Source organism: Panicum virgatum, chromosome 9K (genome assembly GCF_016808335.1).
Source record: "Panicum virgatum strain AP13 chromosome 9K, P.virgatum_v5, whole genome shotgun sequence".
NCBI classification, from domain to species: Eukaryota; Viridiplantae; Streptophyta; class Magnoliopsida; order Poales; family Poaceae; genus Panicum; species Panicum virgatum.
In genome coordinates, this window is record NC_053144.1 from 44,137,087 (window position 1) to 44,156,532 (window position 19,446).

Below are 19,446 nucleotides of genomic sequence, written 5' to 3' on the forward strand. Positions count from 1 at the left end.
ATATGGTAGGTTCAAATGACCCCCTAAACAGTTATATGGTTTACTTAACCCCCTCTTTTCCCTAAACCAGTTCAAAACACACCTTTTACGCAAACTAAAACCAGTTTTGCTGACTTGGCCGGTTTTTGATGACTAGGACTGACAGCTTGGCAGTCATACATGGCAAGTATATTTAGATCCAAAACAGGCCCTCCCGTGACTTCTGTTTCTCTTGCTCGTCAATTTTATTTCGCCCGCCGGCCGCCGGCCCTCGCCTTAAGTTTCTGCGTGACACAATCAGATCGATCAACTAGGTGAATGATACAGTGGACAAGTTCATCAGCACAAACGAAAACAGGCAGCAGGTATGTTCCCAGTCTCCCTCGTGTGATGCAAATATGACATATTAATTTGCACTTGCGGCTAGAGATGTGGATCCGTAGGATCGTGTATTTGTGACATAGCAGCCGGGAGCGTGTCTTCATAGCACAGGTAGAAACTATCGATGGTGTCGTGAGTTGAGAGAGAAATTGGAGCGGGACCTTTCATTTGTGCAAATGATGTGTAGTAACGTGTAGATGGATATTACTGGTTGTGGGGATAATTATTATTCAAGTTAGTGGCACGGAGTACTGAAGTCTGATTTCACTTTTTTCTGTAAAAAAATCGTATGCTTATACACCTTGCTTTTTACAATTCTGAATAGGGGATATGGACCCTTTGGAGGTACTGCCAGTAAGATTTCACTTTGGAGGCGAATTTGATTTTGATGGTCACTCATTGAACTATGTGCGAGGTAGAAATGCATTGTCACACATAGAGAGGGATAAGCTATCACTGCCAGAGTTTAGGGGTTTTCTTGGTGACCATGTCAATTTGACAGCACAGGGTGTAGTTGATTTTCATTGGCTGCCCCCCGGAGTTGATATGAGTAACGGTGTGCGGAGCTTAGCTGATGATCAGAGTTGCAGGTATATGTCTGATTGTATCATAGTGGGTGAAGTAGCTGAAGTTTATGCTGAGATATACAAGACTGTAGGTGCTGAATTAGTCATGTGGACGTGCGAACCAGAGAACAATATGCTAATTTTAGGTAGTCCAAATAAGGATTATACGATGAACAACGAAGATGTAGGAAATAACAATTCTGGTGATGAAAGCGTAGAGGGGGATGGAGCCGGTGATAGCGAGTTAGAAGATAGTGATTATATGCAAGGTGACGATGATACATCTGGAGATGATGAAGAAGCAAATGAATTATTGATGAATGCAAGGATCCAGAGAAAGAATCCAACCGCTGTTGTTGCAATATCTCGTAAAGCCTATATTCCTGATGTACTAATTCATGAAAGTGGTGAAGAAAATGGTTCTCTAGATGAATTTGATCCCCCAATGGTGGACTCAAGTGAAGAAGCTAGCTATGAGGATGGTGATGACGGTGAAGGAATCAGAAGAAAAAGCAGGTTTATAAGGTATGACAGTGAAGCTGTTTTTCCAAACTTTTGTGTTGGCATGACTTTCAGTGGCAGGGTGCAATTTAAGCAAGCCTTGATCAAGTATGGGTTGGCTACTCAAAGACACTTGAGTTTTCCTAAAGATGAGAAAGACAGGATTAGAGCAAAATGTTCATGGAAGGGCTGCCCCTGGTTCATATTTGCCTCTAACAAGACAAACAGTGATAGATTTCAGGTCAAGACATTCAATAATGAACACATTTGTCCCAAAAGAAAGGACAATAGATTAGTCACTGGAGTAAGAATAGCTGATAAGTATGAGCATATCATTAAACCAAACCCATCATGGAAGCTTCAGAACATCAAGGAGACTGTGTTGCTTGACATGGGTGTAGATGTGTCGCTATCAAAGGTCAAGAGAGCAAAGGCCATTGTGATCAGAAGGATATATGAGTCATGTAGAGGAGAGTACGCAAAAATATTTTGAGTACCAAGCAGAAATACTTAGAAGCAATCCAGGGAGCACGGTTGCCGTGTATTTGGATCCTGAGTATATTGACCCAGTTTTTCAGAGGATTTATGTATGCTTTGATGCTTGCAAAAAGGTTTCCAAGCTGGAGGAAAGTAATTGGAGTAGATGGATGCTTCTTCAAGGGAGCTTGCAACAGTGAGCAGCTATGTGCTCTAGGTCGGGACACAAACAACCAGATTTACCCAATAGCCTGGGCAGTAGTAGAGAAAGAAACTGAAGATTCTTGGTCATGGTTCTTGGGTTTCCTACAAAAGGATTTGCAAATTACAATTGGTGGGAGGGGCTGGGTTATAATATCTGACCAGCAAAAGGTAAATGACCTTGTTTATATCGAAATAATGGTGTACCCATGACAATTTAGTATTTTGTATGCTAATTTCATTTTTGATTCATGTAGGGTCTTCTCAATGCAGTGGCAGAATTGTTTCCTGACATCGAGCATAGGATGTGTACAAGACACATATATTCCAACTGGAGAAAAACTTATAAAGATAAAGATTTTCAGAAACCCTTTTGGTTATGTGCAAAGGCATCAAGTGTACCATTCTTTAATTTTTGCAGAGCAAAACTAGCACAATTAACTCCTGCGGGTGCCAAAGACATGATGAACACCAACCCGAAGCATTGGAACAGAGCATGGTTCAACCTTGGTTCCAACTGTGATAGTGTCGACAACAATATGTGTGAAAGGTTCAACAATTGGATAGTTGATATTAGGGCCCATCCCATTATCTCCATGCTAGAGGGCATCAGGACCAAGGTGTATGTAAGGGTTCAACAAAATAGAACCAAGTCAAATAGTTGGTCTTCAAAGATCTGTCCAAACATTCTAAAGAAACTTAACAAGTATATTAATCTTGCACAAAAATGCTCTGCAATTTGGAATGGAAAAGATGGCTTTGAGGTGACAGAGTGGGACAAGAGGTTCAGAGTTGATGTAGAGAGAAGAACTTGTTCTTGCAGATATTTGCAGCTGACGGGTATCCCTTGTGCTCATGCCATCACTGCAGTTTTTCTCAGCTCAAAAGCACCTGAAGATTACATAGCTGACTACTATTCAGTTGAACACTACAACAAGACATATGATCATTGCATGATGCCAATGGAGGGAATGCAACAGTGGCCAAGAGATCCCCGCAAGCCTAAGCCTCCAGCCTATGTGAAGATGCCAGGTAGGCCAAAAAAGCAGAGAAGAAGGGAACCTGGTGAAGCAAAAAAGGCCACAAAAGTCACTAGGGTAGGCTCGAGAGGTAACTGCAGCAAGTGTCATCAACCAGGTCACAATAGTAGAACATGTGGACCAAAGTCTAAATCAAAGAAGAGAAACATCATGGAGAAAGAAAAAGAGGCAAGTAACATTTCTCATTCTTTTGCTATACAATTAATCATTATTCAAGTGTTGTTAACTGAATTTTTTGTTCCAGTTATTGGACTGCAGTAAGCCACAAAAAAAAGTTCAGAAATAATGCAGTAGCTCCACTCAACACTCAAGATGAGTCAGCTAATATGTCTTTCCAAAGCAGCCTCAACAGTGACCGTGAGCAACAAAAAGAAACTAGCTGCTGCCATGCAAAAGAAAAAAACTTCCAGGCAGTAACATGCTCTGCAATATGCCAGCATTCCTTATATTTCGATGTAATAATTGCTAACTGGTAGCCCAGTAAATCAATGTACTTTACTCTTGATTTGTTACTTGGATATGTTAGTTTAATTCAGTGGTACATTGTCACTTCGAACATTTCAGAGCTGCATTGTTGCTTTCAAAAATTCAGTGTTTCAATCTTTTACGTTTCTTCCAGCCGTGCGCCGAGCAGTAAGCGGCCGCGAGGCAAGAGCCAGATGCCACCCACGGCAAAGGTTGCTGTTACAGACGTTCTAGACCAAGCAGAAGGGTGCCGGTGCCTTTGCAGCGGAGCTAGGCATCGTCAAACAAGATATAAATGGGAAGAGACACAAATGTTCTATATATATCGGCAGGGGGTGATATGAACATAAATATAGCTGCCAACCAGCCACGTTGGGCTACTGACGTGTTCATCCTAGTCAGCAAACCAGGTTTCTCATTCCTCCTAATCAGCAAAACCGGTTTCAAATATGTATAAAAGGTGTGTTTTGATCTGGTTTCGGGAAAAGAGGGGCTTAAGTAAACCATTTAATTGTTTAGGGGGTTATTTGGACCTACCATATACTTGGAGGTAGTAATTTGGACTTTTTCCTAAAAAGGAAAAAAAGAAAAGGCGATAGGCGATTTCCTCGGCTCTTGTGGCGATTCCAGCCTTCCTGAAAGGACCGTGATGTCGCCTAGATGGGGGGTGAATATGCGCACCTACAAATTTTCACTCAAATGCAGCGGATTAAATTCACTGTCTGCCAAACCCAGAACTTTCAGGTTTCAACTTCCGGATTTGGCCTAGACAGTAGGTAAACTCGGAATTTCCGGGTTTGTCAATCCGGAACTTCCGAGTTCACTCAGAACAGAGTGAACACAATAAGAGTAGTGCTAATAAATGAATGTAAATTCAAACCCCAATTGTAGAGTGTGCTCAGAGAAGTTCCTTGAGCAGGTTCACGCAGATCCTGCACATACGAAACAACAATATCTCCATGACACAAGTGTCTAATGGAGAGCTCCTCAAATCCACAAAACAAATGTAAATGCAATGAACACAAGGATTTGTTTTACCGAAGTTCAGATTCACCTCGTGCACACACGTGTGAATCCTAGTCTCCGTTGAGGAAGCTTATATCGACCCCAAGGTCAAGCTATTTCCTCCTTCCACTATATGACCATGCGTCCTCGTGGCACAAGATCGGTGCTGCAACAAACTTGCCGCTGCTCACCACAATCCTTGGGAGCTAACCGGCGACGCCTAGCCGTCTAGGAGGCTTCACCTCCAAGAGTAACAAATGCGAATCACACAAATCACGGCTAATCTCAAGTGCTCAAGGTTTGTTGTGCTCTCTAGTGCTCTCAAGCATTCACTCTCTCAACCCAACTCAAGGATATACACTAATCACACAATCTCACAAAGAGAGGTTGGGGAGAGCTCAACTATGGCTACCAAGCTTCTTGGGATGACCAACAATGAACAGAATAGAGCCTAGAATAGCAGTCCACTAAGGAGGAGCTAAGGGGTATAAATAGCTGGTCCTAACAAAACTAGCCATTATGTGACAGTTAGAACCCGGAACTTCCGGATTCTACAACCCGGAACCTCCGGGTTTTCAAACCAACTAGCCATTAGTGCCATGTGTGCCAAATCCGAAACTTCCGGATTTGCCCTGGCAGCAATGTTAAAATGTGTACGTGAGGCTTTTGTGTCTCTCTCAACTCACATGGGTTACTTGAGCACTGAGACTAAGCCAAAGACCATTGTGATGCATCCCTCTTGATAGTACGGCATACCTAAACTCAAGATCAAAGATAAATTACATTTCAACTTCTTGAGCTTCTCTTTTTCATCCTATGCCGTGTGTTGATCAATCCTTGAGCTAATAACCTTGAACCTTTATCCTTGAATGAAATCCACTTCTAGTTCAAGTCACCGTCTTCACAATAAGATTCTAGAAAGATTGATACTTGCCAACATGAACACCACACATGACCAAGATTCTTCAAGTTGAACCCAAAGAACGTTTCGTCACCCTAGCATTGGTTCCTCGGCACAACCACAATTGCCCTTCTCCAAGCTTAGTACCTAGAAACCCATTCCCGAATTCCAACTCTTCATCCTTGCATCACATATAGCTTCATGTAGACTTGTATCACATTTAACTTACAATGAAATCCATTTTGATCCTCAAGCTATTTTTCTTCTTCTAATGAATAATGCTTCTCAATGTGAAATTCTCTTTGTCTCTTAGAATTCTTGGACTTAATCATTATCGGTTTCCTTGCTCATGCCAAACCTTTGCTTACATAGCCTCTAGAAACTCGCCTTTCGATCCCAACCATTTATTCTCAAGAGCCCTCTTGAACTCACATTGATTTTTACATTATAATGAAAACCATTTCTTTCATACTTGCCTGATCATCAAATATCACGTGCAATTCTTATGACAGTTTTTTCAATATATGAGACTATGCATAAGCATACAACCTTGTCTCATTCTCAATACCTTGACTTGTCATTTTGAGTACCACATACTTCAACAAGCTTCATTTAGATATGGGAGTGAATTCTTCACCAATAACACATATCCCAATTCACACAATACTCATTGCTTGTTATCATTCTCATACTAGATCATGTTGTGGCATTCATCTTGTCATATAAGCATATGCCTTGAATCTTGATTCATTTCATCACATAGATTACAATTATGATAATTAATTTCTGCTCATATACTCAACAAGATAGTTAGTCCTTTAATCGTGGTGTCAATCAATCCACCAAAACACACTAGGGGCCGAGATGCACTTTCACTTCCCCTTCCTCTCGGCGTCCTCATCGATGCCGGTGATGGAGGGGAGGCTGGATCGACCGAGGGCTGTGTAGTTTAGGCTTAGGTTTAGCTCTGTTTAGTTAGGGTTATCTTTAGGTGCTAAAGATCTGCTCCATGGCGGCGCTGCTATGGGAGCTTGTCTTCCTCATCTCTGCCGGTGTCGCAGTGAGGCTTTTGATCCTCCGAGGTGTGTCCGGCAAGGTCTCCTTCTCTGGCTGCTTCGTGAGGTTAGTTTGTTCCTGCCTTGCGAGAGAAGGGAAAATAAATTGCCCTGTGTTGGGATGTGATGGGGTTCCGGGTTGTTGATGACCTCGACGACTGCGGAATGGTTTTTCGGCCGTCGACTTCTTGGCTGGCGGTGGGATGGTTCTGTTCTTTCTTTCTCGGTCAGTCGATGGGATGGTCGATGCTCTTTTAGCGACTTCAACGCATCGTAGATGTGCTGTGGCGATGTGCTGCGGCGACGGCTCTTGCGACATGTCCAAGGTCTTGGAGTCCCATGGCGAGGAGGATGGTGGAGTCGGTCTGATTCCGGCAGTCCGGAGTGGCCGGCGTTGAACACGAAGCAGGAACCAACTCGGATTGCGCGTGTGTTTATCTTGTATTCTGGGGTGTTTCTTGCAAAGTTGCAGGGTTGTACTGTGTTGTTGTTTAATACAGCCCTCTCTTTTGAAAAAAATAAAAAGAAAAATATAAAAATCTATACCATTAGATTTTTCTGTACTAGGGAAAAAGTTCGTGCCACGAAGTCGCGTCGGAACTTTTCGCAACGAACGCACCCGATCAACCCATTGAACTCTAAACTGACGTTTTGGCGCGTTTCGTACTATTTGAGTTTATTCGGGACCGTTTGGTTGCCTTACGCAACTCGGTGCAAAACGAACCGAACTAGTGCAAAACTTCGTGCCACGAAGTCGTGTCGATGTTTTTTGCAACGAACGCACCCGATCCACCCCATTAGACCCTCAACTGACATTTTGGTGCGTTTTGTACTATTTGGGTGCATTCGGGGCCATTTGATTGCCTTACGAAACTCGGTGCAAAACGGGCCGAACAAGTGCAAAAGTTCGTGCCACGAAGACGCGTCGGATTTTTTCACAACAAATGCACCCGATCCACCCTATTGGACCCTAAACTGACGTTTTAGTGTGTTTCGAACTATTTTGGTGCATTCGGGATCGTTTGGTTGCCTTATGAAACTCGGTGCAAAACGGGTCGAACTAGTGCAAAAGTTCGTGCCACGAAGTCACGTAAGAGTTTTTCACAAAAACGCACGCGATCCACCCCATTGGGCCCTAAACTGATGTTTTGGTGCGTTTCGTACTATTTTGGTGCATTTGGGACCATTTGATTACCTTACGAAACTCGATGCAAAACGGGCCGAACTAATGCAAAAGTTCGTGCCACGAAGTCGCGTCGAAGTTTTTCGCAACGAACGCATCCGATCCACCCCATTGGATTATAAACTGATATTTTGGTGCGTTTCGTACTATTTTGGTGCATTCGGGACCATTTGGTTGCCTTACTAAACTCGGTGCAAAACGGGCCGAACAAGTGCAAAAGTTCGTACCACGAAGATGCGTCGAAATTTTTCACAACGAACGCAACCGATCCACCCTATTGGACCCTAAACTAATATTTTGGTGTGTTTCGTACTATTTAGGTGCATTGGGACCGTTTGGTTGCTTTACGAAACTCGTTCAAAACGGGCCGAACTAGTGTTAAAAAGTTAACGTTGAAAACAATTAATAAATACGAAAAATAGCTACATAATGTCGATCAAAATTGTAATATATGTATGCTCTTTTAAGATTTCAATTTGAACTGTAAACTATTATAATTATTACATTTGGTGGCAAACATTAAACCACTCAACTAGATCTTTATCTAAAAATAAAAGGATAATATATGAGTATAAAAAAACCCTCAGTCAAAGATGTATATCGTGCATAAAAAATAATGAATTATATTCCCGTTAAATATGCAACTATTTTTTTATTAATTTAAATAAATACCAATATATATTCCATATAAGTTATTATCTTTTCTACTCATTCCATGTTAGAAGTTATTTTTTTATATAATTTTTAACATGGAATTGTTGGCATACATTTAATTTTTGAAGCAAAATATTAGCATAGGAAAAAAGACTAGATACCCATGCTATTTGTACCGTCTTGCTAGTTTCATAATACATATCGGAAATGAGGTAGGCAACCAACATTTGCCGGAGCACTGATCCTTTCGTGCTGATGCCGTGTCATCAGGTTGCAAGGCCAGAGCGCCTTCATGTTCGGCATGGACGAGGCGATCAAGCAGGTCATCGCCGCGCGGGCAAGGCACGTTGCATCTCGGCCGGGGCTCCATGATCGTGGCGATCGGGCCCAGGGGTGGGGTGGCAATAAGCTATAGCTTTAGTGGTTATTTCACAATCCAATTTAGTTTTTTAATTTTTTATTAATTTAAAATTGTGTAAGACTAAGTCTGGTCTTTTTAGGGTCCAATCTTTAAATTATTTAGATCAAATTTGACAGTCTTTTGCCACTCCTACCAGCGCCTCATTCTTTGGCTCTGCGTACCCGACTGACGTCGTCAAGAGCGTGCTCCAGGTGGACGACTACAAGAACCCCAAGTACCCGGGCTCCATGGACGAATTCAGGAAGATCCGAACCTCGCCGCCAACGGCGTGAGGGGCCTCTACAAGGGGTTCGGCGGCCCCGCAATGGCGCGCAGCGTGCCGGCCCACGCCGGTTGCTTCCTTGGCCTACGGGATGACCAGGTGTCCGCGCTAGGGTGATCGATCTCGCCCGTTTCAGTTTCTTCTGATTTTTCTTTCCCACTTCTACGGATCCATGTCATGATGGCGACAATAACGATCGTGTCGGAACTGTAGTTCATCTGTAAAATAAAAGTTTATTTATGAGAAATCTGCATTAATTTCACTTGGATTGGAGCTTTGCTCATGCCTTCGCTTTGGCGCAATGGGATTTATGAAGCTTAAGGGTTCCCTTGAAATTTAATGATGAAGCTGGTAAGGTCCTGCTGCTGCGAATATTTAGCGACTTTGGTTGGTGCGCACAGCGTCTGTCCTAAATTTCAGAGCTAATGACTCTGGCCTCTCAGCTCTCACAGTTGTAGTGTAGTAATCTGTTGTTTAATTTCTAATGCTGACTTCATAATTTCGATCTACCCTCAAAAAAAATTGCGGCCTGATCTGAATTTCTATATTTTGATTATTTTATTAAATAAATTCATAGATTAGAGGTGCCAGCAACGGGGTGGTGGCGCAGTTGGCTAGCGCGTAGGTCTCATAGCTAATCGTGAGTGATCCTGAGGTCGAGAGTTCGAGCCTCTCTCACCCCAACTTTTTTTCTTTTTTGCCTCTGCAACTTTGTCTGCATCGTGGCCACAAGCTAAATTTCCAGACTAAAAGTTTTTGAAGATTTCTTTTCCCCCGATGATGTGATCTAGTGATCACTAGCTGTTGGACTTTTGAGAAATATTTAATGGTATGAGTTGAGCTTGACATGATGGTATCCTCGCCAGCCATGCCATGCCTAGTCCTAGTCCTTGTCCTTTTGATTATTAGGGCAAGTTGAGCAAGTTGATGAGGGGAGGTCAGTGTCCCAAAGACAGCGCCATGTGGGTGCAACTGCTTCCAAGACTTTTAATTCTCTCTCTCATCATCTCCGACGGCACGGCAGCCTGCAGTACACCTCTGCTTCTCCCATGTAAAGAATAAGAAATTATGCTGCAAAATTTTTTTATAATGGATTGGAATTGCAGGACTTGTGTTTCAGTGAATTTGTGGTTACAAGGAAATAGCCGCGTTTCAAAGTCAGCCTATGAAGACTCCGATACGGATAGCGACTTTTGTTTTCAAGAAATGTATATTATGAGCTAGAATGTGGTGGACCCTTGTTAGGCTTCCTTTCGTTTGGACAAGCCAAGATTGATCTCATCAGGTCTGAATGTTTGATGAGAGTCTCGAGCAATTTCATCACCAGGACGCTAGGTTACTTGTTGATCTAGGGACCACTTCTTCTTTTTTCATTTTTTGGAGCACAAGCATATGATCACAGCCCATTAATTTTTTATTCAGGGATATGTGGATTTTCCACCAGCTTTTCATTTCAATTGTGGCTGCAAAGCAGAAGGAATCTAAACCAGTTGGTGATGGAACTGATTTGGCAAGAAAGACGTGGAAAAGGCTATGAGAAGACACTGTTGATCGCTCATAACTTTGGGTGATGCCGAATCGCTGATGAAGCAAAGGGGATTGGTGAGATGGAAGTGGAGCACCTAAATAAATATACTCGTCATTCCAAAGCACCCTAGGCTTTATTTCCGGTGGCTTGTGCAGTGTCATTGCTCCCGGGAATCTCTTCGATTTTTCACTTGTGGCAGGTACTGTACCTCTCTGGTATGGTCTTGTGTGGCAGAATAGAAAAGGAAATGCCCATTGGTTTTGTGAGCATCTTATACATGCTTCCCCCCTTCGCTGTCTGAATCTCCCATCGCTTTTCCTAGGCATTGCAAGATATGGCTTCTCGAAGGTGCAGCGGCCTTCGGAACAAAAAGAACTTTACAAGAAATAGTTACAAACTTGACAAGAGATAGTACAATTTTTGTAAAACCTTCGGAAGGGAAGAATTTTACAAATAATAATAATAATAATAATAATAATTCAACGATCACGCCATTAAAACAATAAACAATTTAACGATCATATCACTGAAATGGATCCAGAAAGGTGTAAGCAAGTATGGTTACTCCTTTTCTTTTAACTACAGTTTAACAACCCAATCGGCACATGACCATGCCAAGCTCAAGCAAAACGCCAGAAAATGTGTACAAGATGAGTACACTGATCTGATTAAAAAAAACTGCTCGGGAACCACAACAGAAAGATTGTGATATCCATTTGAAGCGCCCAGACCCCAAAAATCGAGGCTAAACCATGTATTAATAACCGAAGCAAGTCTCCGGTACAATACATGTTACATCAAGTGGAGTCCAAAGTCATACAGAACTTTATTCAACCCGTACACGAGGAGTAAAGTGACAACACAAAGCTACCGCAAATAACCCCAGGATAACGAGTAGCATAACAACATGCAAGACTAGCTCTTCGTCCATCACGGCTCCACTCGATCAGCTTGGGTGCGGACACGATCTACTCGTAATCTTCAGGCACAAAGTTAGGATCCTCTGAAAAAAAATCAACAAGGGTTGAGTACGAAAGTACTCAGCAAGTCCCACCTCACCCTTACGGGGAGGGAGTTACAGATTAATACGCAAAGGTCCATTAATTAACCAGGATAAATAACAGATGTAGTATTAAAGATAACCCAAACAGTCATCCATCTCAGGGGCTAGTTTGCTCCACTAGTTGAGATGTCCACACCGTAACCTGTCCAAACCGAGGACACGGACCATTCGAATGGATTGTACACTCTGCAGAGGTTGTACACTTTACCCACACGCACTTCACCGTCCAGAGACGGCTCCGTCATAGCCGACACCCAGCCGTGGCTCAAACCCCGACTAGTCGCCCACAAACCCCCGGAGTCTTGACCAATCCATGTATCACCCCAAAATATATCCACCCGGACGACTACCAGGTTAGCCAGTGGGATTAGACTAAGGTTTGCCCATACAAACTCATGTGAGTACTGAAAGTAGGTTAGGTGAGATGGCACCACAACACACGGTCCTTAAGGTTCATCAGGGCAGTCAACAACCATAACCAACCAAACCCGAGGTGTCACCACGACAACGCTCGGTCGCAAGTCTACCACCACGGTAGCGCATGCTCCAACACATTCCACACTGCCCTGGTCTCATTCCCATTTCAGTTTCATCAATTAACAAGGTCTGATAATATGCCAGTCTGACAGTAAATCGATATGCAACATGGCTTCAGTCAATGGTTTCTCTCAATCCCTCAGTGTATCGTCTCATGCAATCCCTAAGTCTAGCAAATTTTATTTTTAACCTTACTTGGGATCAATCATAGTCAACGTAAGGGATCGATGAGACTTGCCTTCGCTTTCGTACGCGGCGGCGGCGGCGGTTTCCTGGTCTCCCGGCTCCTCTGGTTTCTCCTCTGGAATCGGTTCTACTTCGTCATACACGGCGGAAACAACACAACCGACGAACAACATAAGCAAGCATAAACATAAAATAAAATGAGCTCGAATCGGAAACAATTTAAGATTTGGGGATAGGAATAATATTTTTGGGCGATTTCCTAATGGCATGGCCAAAACTATGTTAGAATTGGCGTGGTAGAGTTTCAGGTCGATCGGAGGTTGTTTGGCGCATGAAATGATAGGTCAGAGAGGGTTTAGGGTTAAACCGGGGATCAGGGGCCTTTTTGCAATTAGTTCTGAGATAACAGGGACTTGGTTGGAATTTTAGAAAACATCGGGGCCACTCCGGAAAAGTGTAGGGGTATAATTGAAATTAAGTTTATAGTGGAAGGGTTTATTTGTGAATAAAGAAAATAGACAAGGGCCCTTTTGCAAAAAAGGTTATAAAGGGTGGGGGTTCTTAATTAAAATGGAAGAAGGGGAGGGGCTTAAGGGCAAAATAGCCCTTCATCCCCTTCCTCTCGACGCAGAATAGGGGAGGGGCGCTGGGCGCCGGCGATGGCCCTCGCCGGCGGCCGGGATCAGGGGGAAAAGGGAGAGGGGCCCGCGGGAGATCGAATGCCCCCCTTAATTTGGGCGGAGGCGGCCCGTGGAGGTGTCACCACGGCGGCGGGCGGTGGCGGCCAGTGGCGGTTCTGGTGGCGGCGTTGCGGGACTCGCACGCGCGCCGATCGGGCGTGATGCACGGGACGAGGACGAACAGGGAGACAGGACAGTGATGAATTTTGAGTGGACTGAGCTCAACGATTGAAAAGAGATTTTTGAAATTATTTGGCGCGTGATTTGATTTGGTAAATTTTCGGGATGTTACACCATTCCATGAAAAACAAAACAAGCGTCGCCATAGCACATCTGACGCTTGTTCCAAAACACTGGCCTTGGAAGGAGTACAGTGTACACGTAGCAGCAAAATATGGCAAGAAGAGACAAACATTCTGCCAGCCACAATACTTAAACGAGCATCTCAAGATAGCCCATCAAATTTAAGGAATCGATGACACTTGCTATTTCCTCACGTACTGCTAAGCTGGAGCAACCTGAGATTTACTCAAAAGTATGATGCTAGTACCCCTACAAGGCAATGAAAACTCCAGCTCCAAGGTGCCTGCACAAAATACAGAACCAGGCTACCAGCTCATCTGAATCTTGACAGAAAAAGAATTGAACACCACAGTGATCCATGCATTCTCAAACAATTCAAAAAATTCAGTTGCTACCACAGCATGTAACCATGCATAGTCATCACCAGACAACAACTGCTAAGAGCCTAAGACACGAATGGAACTACATAATGGACACAATTAATCTTTGGTTCAGTAGTGCTAGCAATAGCAGGCTCCTCTTGCATTTGTACTTCGCCATCTATGAGGATCATCAAACTATGCATGGATCACATTATAATGAGATAGGCACATGCAAATATGCAATGCAGTTGAACACAAAATGGCAATATGCAATGCAAAGACATATGGGACGCTGCAATTCCTAAGGAATCATTCCAATCACATAAAGCTGAAATTAACCAAATTCCAGAATAATAAGTAAAGAAGAACGGAAGGAATCCAGCAGAAGAAAGAGAGATTATTACAGGTAGCAGCAGTGCAGCACCCTTGCAATGACACCTAATTCAAGCTGATCCCCCCTCGTCCTGTCCGAGTCCATCCATGATCAGATTCAATTCAGAGAAACCCTTCCCAATGAAGCGAAATTACAGAAACACCCAAAACTTGCTGTTGCTTTCTTCACTTGCTCATTCCGGCCGCCGCTACTCCGCCGGCTCGGCGGCTGCGTTGGCCTCGGCGACGGACTTGAGCTTCTGGAGGTTGAGCCTGATGACGGTGTCGGCGAAGAGGCGGGTGTCGTCCTCGGTGTTTCCGTCGGGGACGTCGACGACGTAGGACTCGAGCACGACGGTGCAGATCCCGGGGCCCGCGAGCTCGTTGACGGTGGTGACGGAGCGGTAGTTGCGGAGGCGGTGCTCGCCGCCAGTGATGGAGAAGCCGAAGACCCTGGCGGCGTCGTCGAGGAGGTCGAGGCGCTCCGTGCTGGTGCTGGCAGGGAGGCCGGAGATGACGCTGACCTCGCGGAGGCGGCCGGGGCGGAGGGCGTCGCCGGCTTCGGGGTCCGGGCGGAGCGCGCAGCTGCGGATGAAGTGCTTGTACACCTGCGGGCAATCAAAGCGGCGGACGATGGCCCAGACGGCGGACGGCGGCGCCTGGATGCGCTGCGCCAGCAGGGAGGAGCATTGGCCCGCCCCCACGGCGTAGCGGTGGTGCGCTTCCACCGTCGACCGCAGCTGCTCGTACTCCGCCGCCGTCAGCCCCAGCCCCGCCGGCACCTCGCCGTCCGCGCCCGGCTGCTCCATCGCCTTGGGCTCGATTGGATTCGCTGGGGTGGGAAGGGGAGGGAGGGCCGGAGAGCAGAACCACTGAGCTGGAGCGCAAGTTTATTTAATAAATACACAGGGGGCAAGATGGGGAATTGGGATTTGGGCTTTCTACCTCTTGCCCTCTTGCTTACCTCTCGCCCTTCACTTTGCTTTGCCTTCAGTTCACACCCTCTCCTCTTTCTCGCTCCTCTTCTTGGAGGAGGGTTGTACAGTGTCACCGACGTGTGGGGCCAGACCAATTCTCCTCTGGTTCTACCATCCCTCCACTCTGGGCCTGGTCTATTATAGTAGTTTTTTTTTATATGTTACTATATGGTAATCTCCTTTTTGATGATTCTTCTTTTGAATTGGCTAGTCTGTCTTCTTTTGTAATCTACAACTATTTGTAGGTTTTCATTATTTTATTGGCCAAAAAAGGAGATTTTGTTCAAGCAGCAGGCTGGACCACTATAGTAATCGACTTTTTCTTCTCAAGGCTGTCATGTGAACTCTAGCGCTGTTGAAGCCGTAAAATGTTCATCTTTAATCATGATTATTTAAGCTCTAAGAGGTCCTCTTTAACTTTTAACATCTCCGCAAAAAGCTCTTTGCCAACTTTAACCTCTTGAACTATTTAAACTGCAAAAGCTTTTAAATTTATATTCTTGAAAGCGAGTGACCTTGCTAAAGTTGCTACCATTCAAACTACAGAGGTCATCACCTTTGTGGGGTTATTTGATCATTCTAGTGACTCGAAAACAAAGGAGTTTGGTAATGAACAGATCGTTTAAGCCGTTGACCAAGTGAGTTTGGTAAATCATTGATCATTAAAAGCATAGAAGCCATCGTTATTGTGTATTTTGTATGGACAAAAAACAAGCAAATTTATCAAATCTATGACAGTTTATGTAATAGTTTTTATTTTTTTTGTAATGGTACTTTGATAATCTTAATGGGTAAAAAAATTAGTGAGTTTGTTACAAGTTTCCCCCAATTTAAGCTATATATAAAAGTTTTTAGTTTCTGTGTTTTCAATGTTCTTTGTTAATAATATAGCTCAAAATGAAGCAAATCTGTTAAAGTTTGTTGTGACAGTCTAGGCTATAAAAATAAGTTCATTTCTTGTGTGTACATCGTGTGTGGTTGTAAAAATGATCCTTGGTTCATGTTCACGGCTAGTTTGTTATAGTGTGGCAAGCTGACAACTTTTTAACACATAAGGATGGTCTGTTTCTGGTGTATTGGTCACCATTGTAGCTATAAGTGGCATTTGTCTAGAGTGGGAAGAGCCATTTTAGAGCTGTAGAGTATAGTTGTTGAGCATGATTAGTTTATAAAATACATGTTTAATTACCAATCAATAAGTAATAATATGAGTGACAATGAAGGGGCCATAAAAGAAAATTTGCTCTATTTCCTTGATGGTAAAAACACTCTACTATGAGTTTGCCCTTTTTTAGCAGTAATTTTGTATGTTATTAAGGGTCTTATGGTTTCTTGAGGTGTTTTTTAGTCCCTCTATTTCAAAAGCAGGCTTTGAATATTTATTTTTCTTATATTATTATGTTTGTAGCACAAAATAATCACCATAAGAAAAGCATTTCCCAAATGTGAACCTAATGATGTCAATTCTCATATAACAATACTTGTATCATGTGAGGCTAATTGTTATATTAAGACCGTGAGGCTTCAATAAATACATGTATGGCTTATAGAAAAGGAAACTGAGGAAGCAACTATGATAGTAGAAATTTAAGCCGCAAAATCCATACATTCATGTATGGATTTATTACTTGTAATGGCTCGAAAGCAAGGGAGTTTGCTAAAGCTGCAAGCATTTTAAGTCCATAAATCCATCAGCATTTTTAGGATTTTTTTTGTAAGTTCCAATGGTTCAAAAACAAAGTAAATGTATTTCTTTATTAATTTTGATGGCTTAAAAACATGAAAGTTTGTTAAAGTTGCCACCATTTAGGTCACAAAAGTATGTGGGTCTCTTTATTAATTTATGGCTCAAAAACAAGCGTTTTTTGTATGTTTTGACTTTTTAGGCTATGAAAATCTTGCACTTCTAGAGTATTCACCATGAGGATTTTAAAGGGGATTGTCAGATTCGAGCATACACTGCAACCTTGTTATGGTGGCAGCCCTTAAAGAGATAAATATTTTCTATTTCTATAGGGTACTAACCACTATTTTAGTCCTAAGAGTGACATTTATTTAGTAGTGGGAGAGCCATTTCTAAGCTGTAAGGATAGTTCTTAAGTATGTTGAGTATGTAAGACAAATGTTCTAATTTCAATCAATAAGTAGTGTGAGTGACATAGCTAGGGAGCCAAATATATTAGTTTCTCCTAGTTAGTAAAAAAGCCCTCTATTCAGAGCTTTGGCTTGGTTATAGTATAATCTTCAATATTTTTTTGCCCGTTTCATTGTCAATGTTTATAGTAAAAATTTAGTTGCAGTAGGCATCAAACTAGATAGGGGTTCTTTGGTAATCTTAAAAGCCTAAAAACAAATAAACTTACTAAAATTGTGTCTATTAAAGCCACAAGAACCATCAATTTCTATAGTGGTTCTCTGCTAATTTCATAATAAATAAACAAAGTTTGTTAAAGTTGCAACCTTTAAGTCACGAATGCAAGGGCTGCCTATAATTTTAATTCCTCGAAAACAATGGAGTTCCTTAAAGTTTTAACAGTTTAAGCTACAAATTTTAGTGTCTCGAAAACATGAGAGTTCCTTGAAGTTACCACAATTTAAGCCCCAAAAAGACTAGTTTCTTTACTGCTTCTTGATTTGGTTATTTAATGACTGAAAAAAAGAGAGTTTACTAAAGCTATGCCTATTTAAACTGTAAAAGCCATCAGTGTCTTTATGGCTTCTTTGTTAACTTTTGATGGCTCGAAACAAGTGAGTTTATTAAAATTATGAAAGTTTAAGCTGCAAAAGTTGTTTAAGCAAATGTCTTTAGCACCATCATAATTATAGGAGTAATATTGTTAGTTGTCCGTTAAAAACATAGCAAGGTTTTTAAAACCATCATATTTGTAATTCAACACCGCCACTCTTTTAGCTAGTGGGTTTCTTGCATACGGCTTGTCATAGTAACTATTTTTTTCTTTTTTTCAGAGGGAAGGGTGCAGAGGAGCCTCCAAGTGCCAGCAGCCCCACTTTTAGTTGTAACTATTGTATGTTTCTAGCATAAAAGATATGGTTTGTTAAAGCAGAGCTCTTTTTAGCTGGAACAATTGGCTGTTCTCGGACACAAGGGCCGAGAGTTTGCTAAAGTGATGGTTTCTTTAGTGGTAATGAGATACGATTGCTTAGTTCTCTAGCATAAAGGGTCATGATTTCGTCAAAGTATAGCAATGTTAAGTTATCAAGAAAATAGTAATTGTATTTCTTTTCTAGCATTAAAGATCGTGGACGTGTTAAAGCAACGTGAGCTATCAATTATGAAAGGTAGCAAGTTTGTAAGAGCATCTCTGTCAGATTATCTCTTATACTCCCTCTACATATATTTTCTGATACCATTATCAATTATAATTTTTATATTTTTAGTAGCAAGTGATGTAGTAGATTACTTAAAGAATAGAGTGGAGCGAAGAATCCCCTACATTTGAGTAAGAGAAAAGTGTGTTTTGACGATCACAAAAACTATTTTGGTATCGGCCATAGAATTGGTGATCTGTTGGATCACCTCCATTACTGAAGGATAGTTTTTTCTAGAGAGAGATAAGTAATCTACTAGAGGTGCTCTAAACACAATACTAGTCTTTTTAGTTGTACCATTATCACCAATTTTCTAACTTGCGGGTGAGCTGTTAATAACTCTTAGGCTTTGTTGAACTAGTGACGGGTCATTAGTAGCCGTGATTATCACCATGAGTTCACAAGACAAATAAACATCCAAAGTTTGGCGAGTCTCTAGTCATCTTAACTTTGAAAGTGCTATTTCATCTAAAAGAGGTATTCTAGGTTTGTCAGCATTTGTTGTTTTAATTTGCTAGAACAATGCTATCGCGAGATGTTTCATCAAAAAAAAAAATGCTATCGCGAGATGATTGGGGGAAGCGACCGTCGTCGCCCGTGGCCGTGGGATGATGGGGGTGGGGCCGGAGTAGGCGTTTTCGGTCCGGATACGAGCATGTGGGGGCCCCAGCGGGCTCTCCAATCAGCGTGCCGCTAATTCTGGGGTGGGCCTGCCTGAGAGAAGCTCCAGCCAGGAGCCGAGCGGGAGGCCACCACCAACGCATGCCTGGCACGCGCAGGCCCCGCCGCATCGAGAATTTGGGTGTAGCAACGACAGTTGCGACTTGGACGCCAAAGCAGAACATTCAAATCGTGGTGTCGTCACCGTTTCCCAGCCAAGTTGGCCAAAAGTTTATGCTTGCTTTCATTATTTCTTGCACGGCTCAGGGTAATGTCAAAAGGGACACTTCTTTTATTGGAAAAGCCAGTTCAAAAAATACCAACTACTCCCTCCGTCCAAATTTATTAGTTGTTTTT

General features: G+C 42.7%; 2 protein-coding genes and 1 non-coding gene across 4 annotated transcripts; 2 read left to right on the forward strand and 1 right to left on the reverse strand.

The window, feature by feature from the left end:
* The first annotated feature begins 14 nt into the window (after positions 1-14).
* Positions 15-3,307, forward strand: LOC120651578. 2 transcript variants are annotated; one of them, XM_039929114.1, is made up of 3 exons: positions 15-344; positions 686-2,276; positions 2,363-3,307. In XM_039929114.1, exon 2 carries the CDS (start codon positions 691-693, stop codon positions 1,918-1,920), a length of 1,230 nt encoding a protein of 409 aa, XP_039785048.1. In that variant the 5' UTR covers positions 15-344; positions 686-690; the 3' UTR covers positions 1,921-2,276; positions 2,363-3,307. The 2 variants fall into 2 exon arrangements, with proteins under 2 accessions (XP_039785048.1, XP_039785049.1); XM_039929115.1 differs by lacking the exon at positions 15-344 and having other exon boundaries at positions 671-2,276.
* Positions 3,308-9,686: 6,379 nt separating this feature from the next.
* Positions 9,687-9,774, forward strand: TRNAM-CAU. Its single transcript is given in 2 exon segments — positions 9,687-9,724; positions 9,739-9,774. It is a non-coding gene; the product is annotated as a tRNA-Met (tRNA).
* Positions 9,775-14,023: 4,249 nt separating this feature from the next.
* LOC120651581 (abscisic acid receptor PYL10-like) lies at positions 14,024-15,051 on the reverse strand. Its single transcript, XM_039929123.1, has one exon. It carries the CDS (start codon positions 14,929-14,931, stop codon positions 14,332-14,334), a length of 600 nt encoding a protein of 199 aa, XP_039785057.1. The 5' UTR covers positions 14,932-15,051; the 3' UTR covers positions 14,024-14,331.
* Positions 15,052-19,446: the final 4,395 nt, after the last annotated feature.

What these genes read in the sequence shown, in the direction of transcription:
- LOC120651578 (XM_039929114.1), top strand. Translation starts at nt 691, where the DNA reads ATGGACCCTTTGGAGGTACTGCCAGTAAGATTTCACTTTGGAGGCGAA.
- LOC120651581 (XM_039929123.1), bottom strand. Translation starts at nt 14,931, where the DNA reads ATGGAGCAGCCGGGCGCGGACGGCGAGGTGCCGGCGGGGCTGGGGCTG.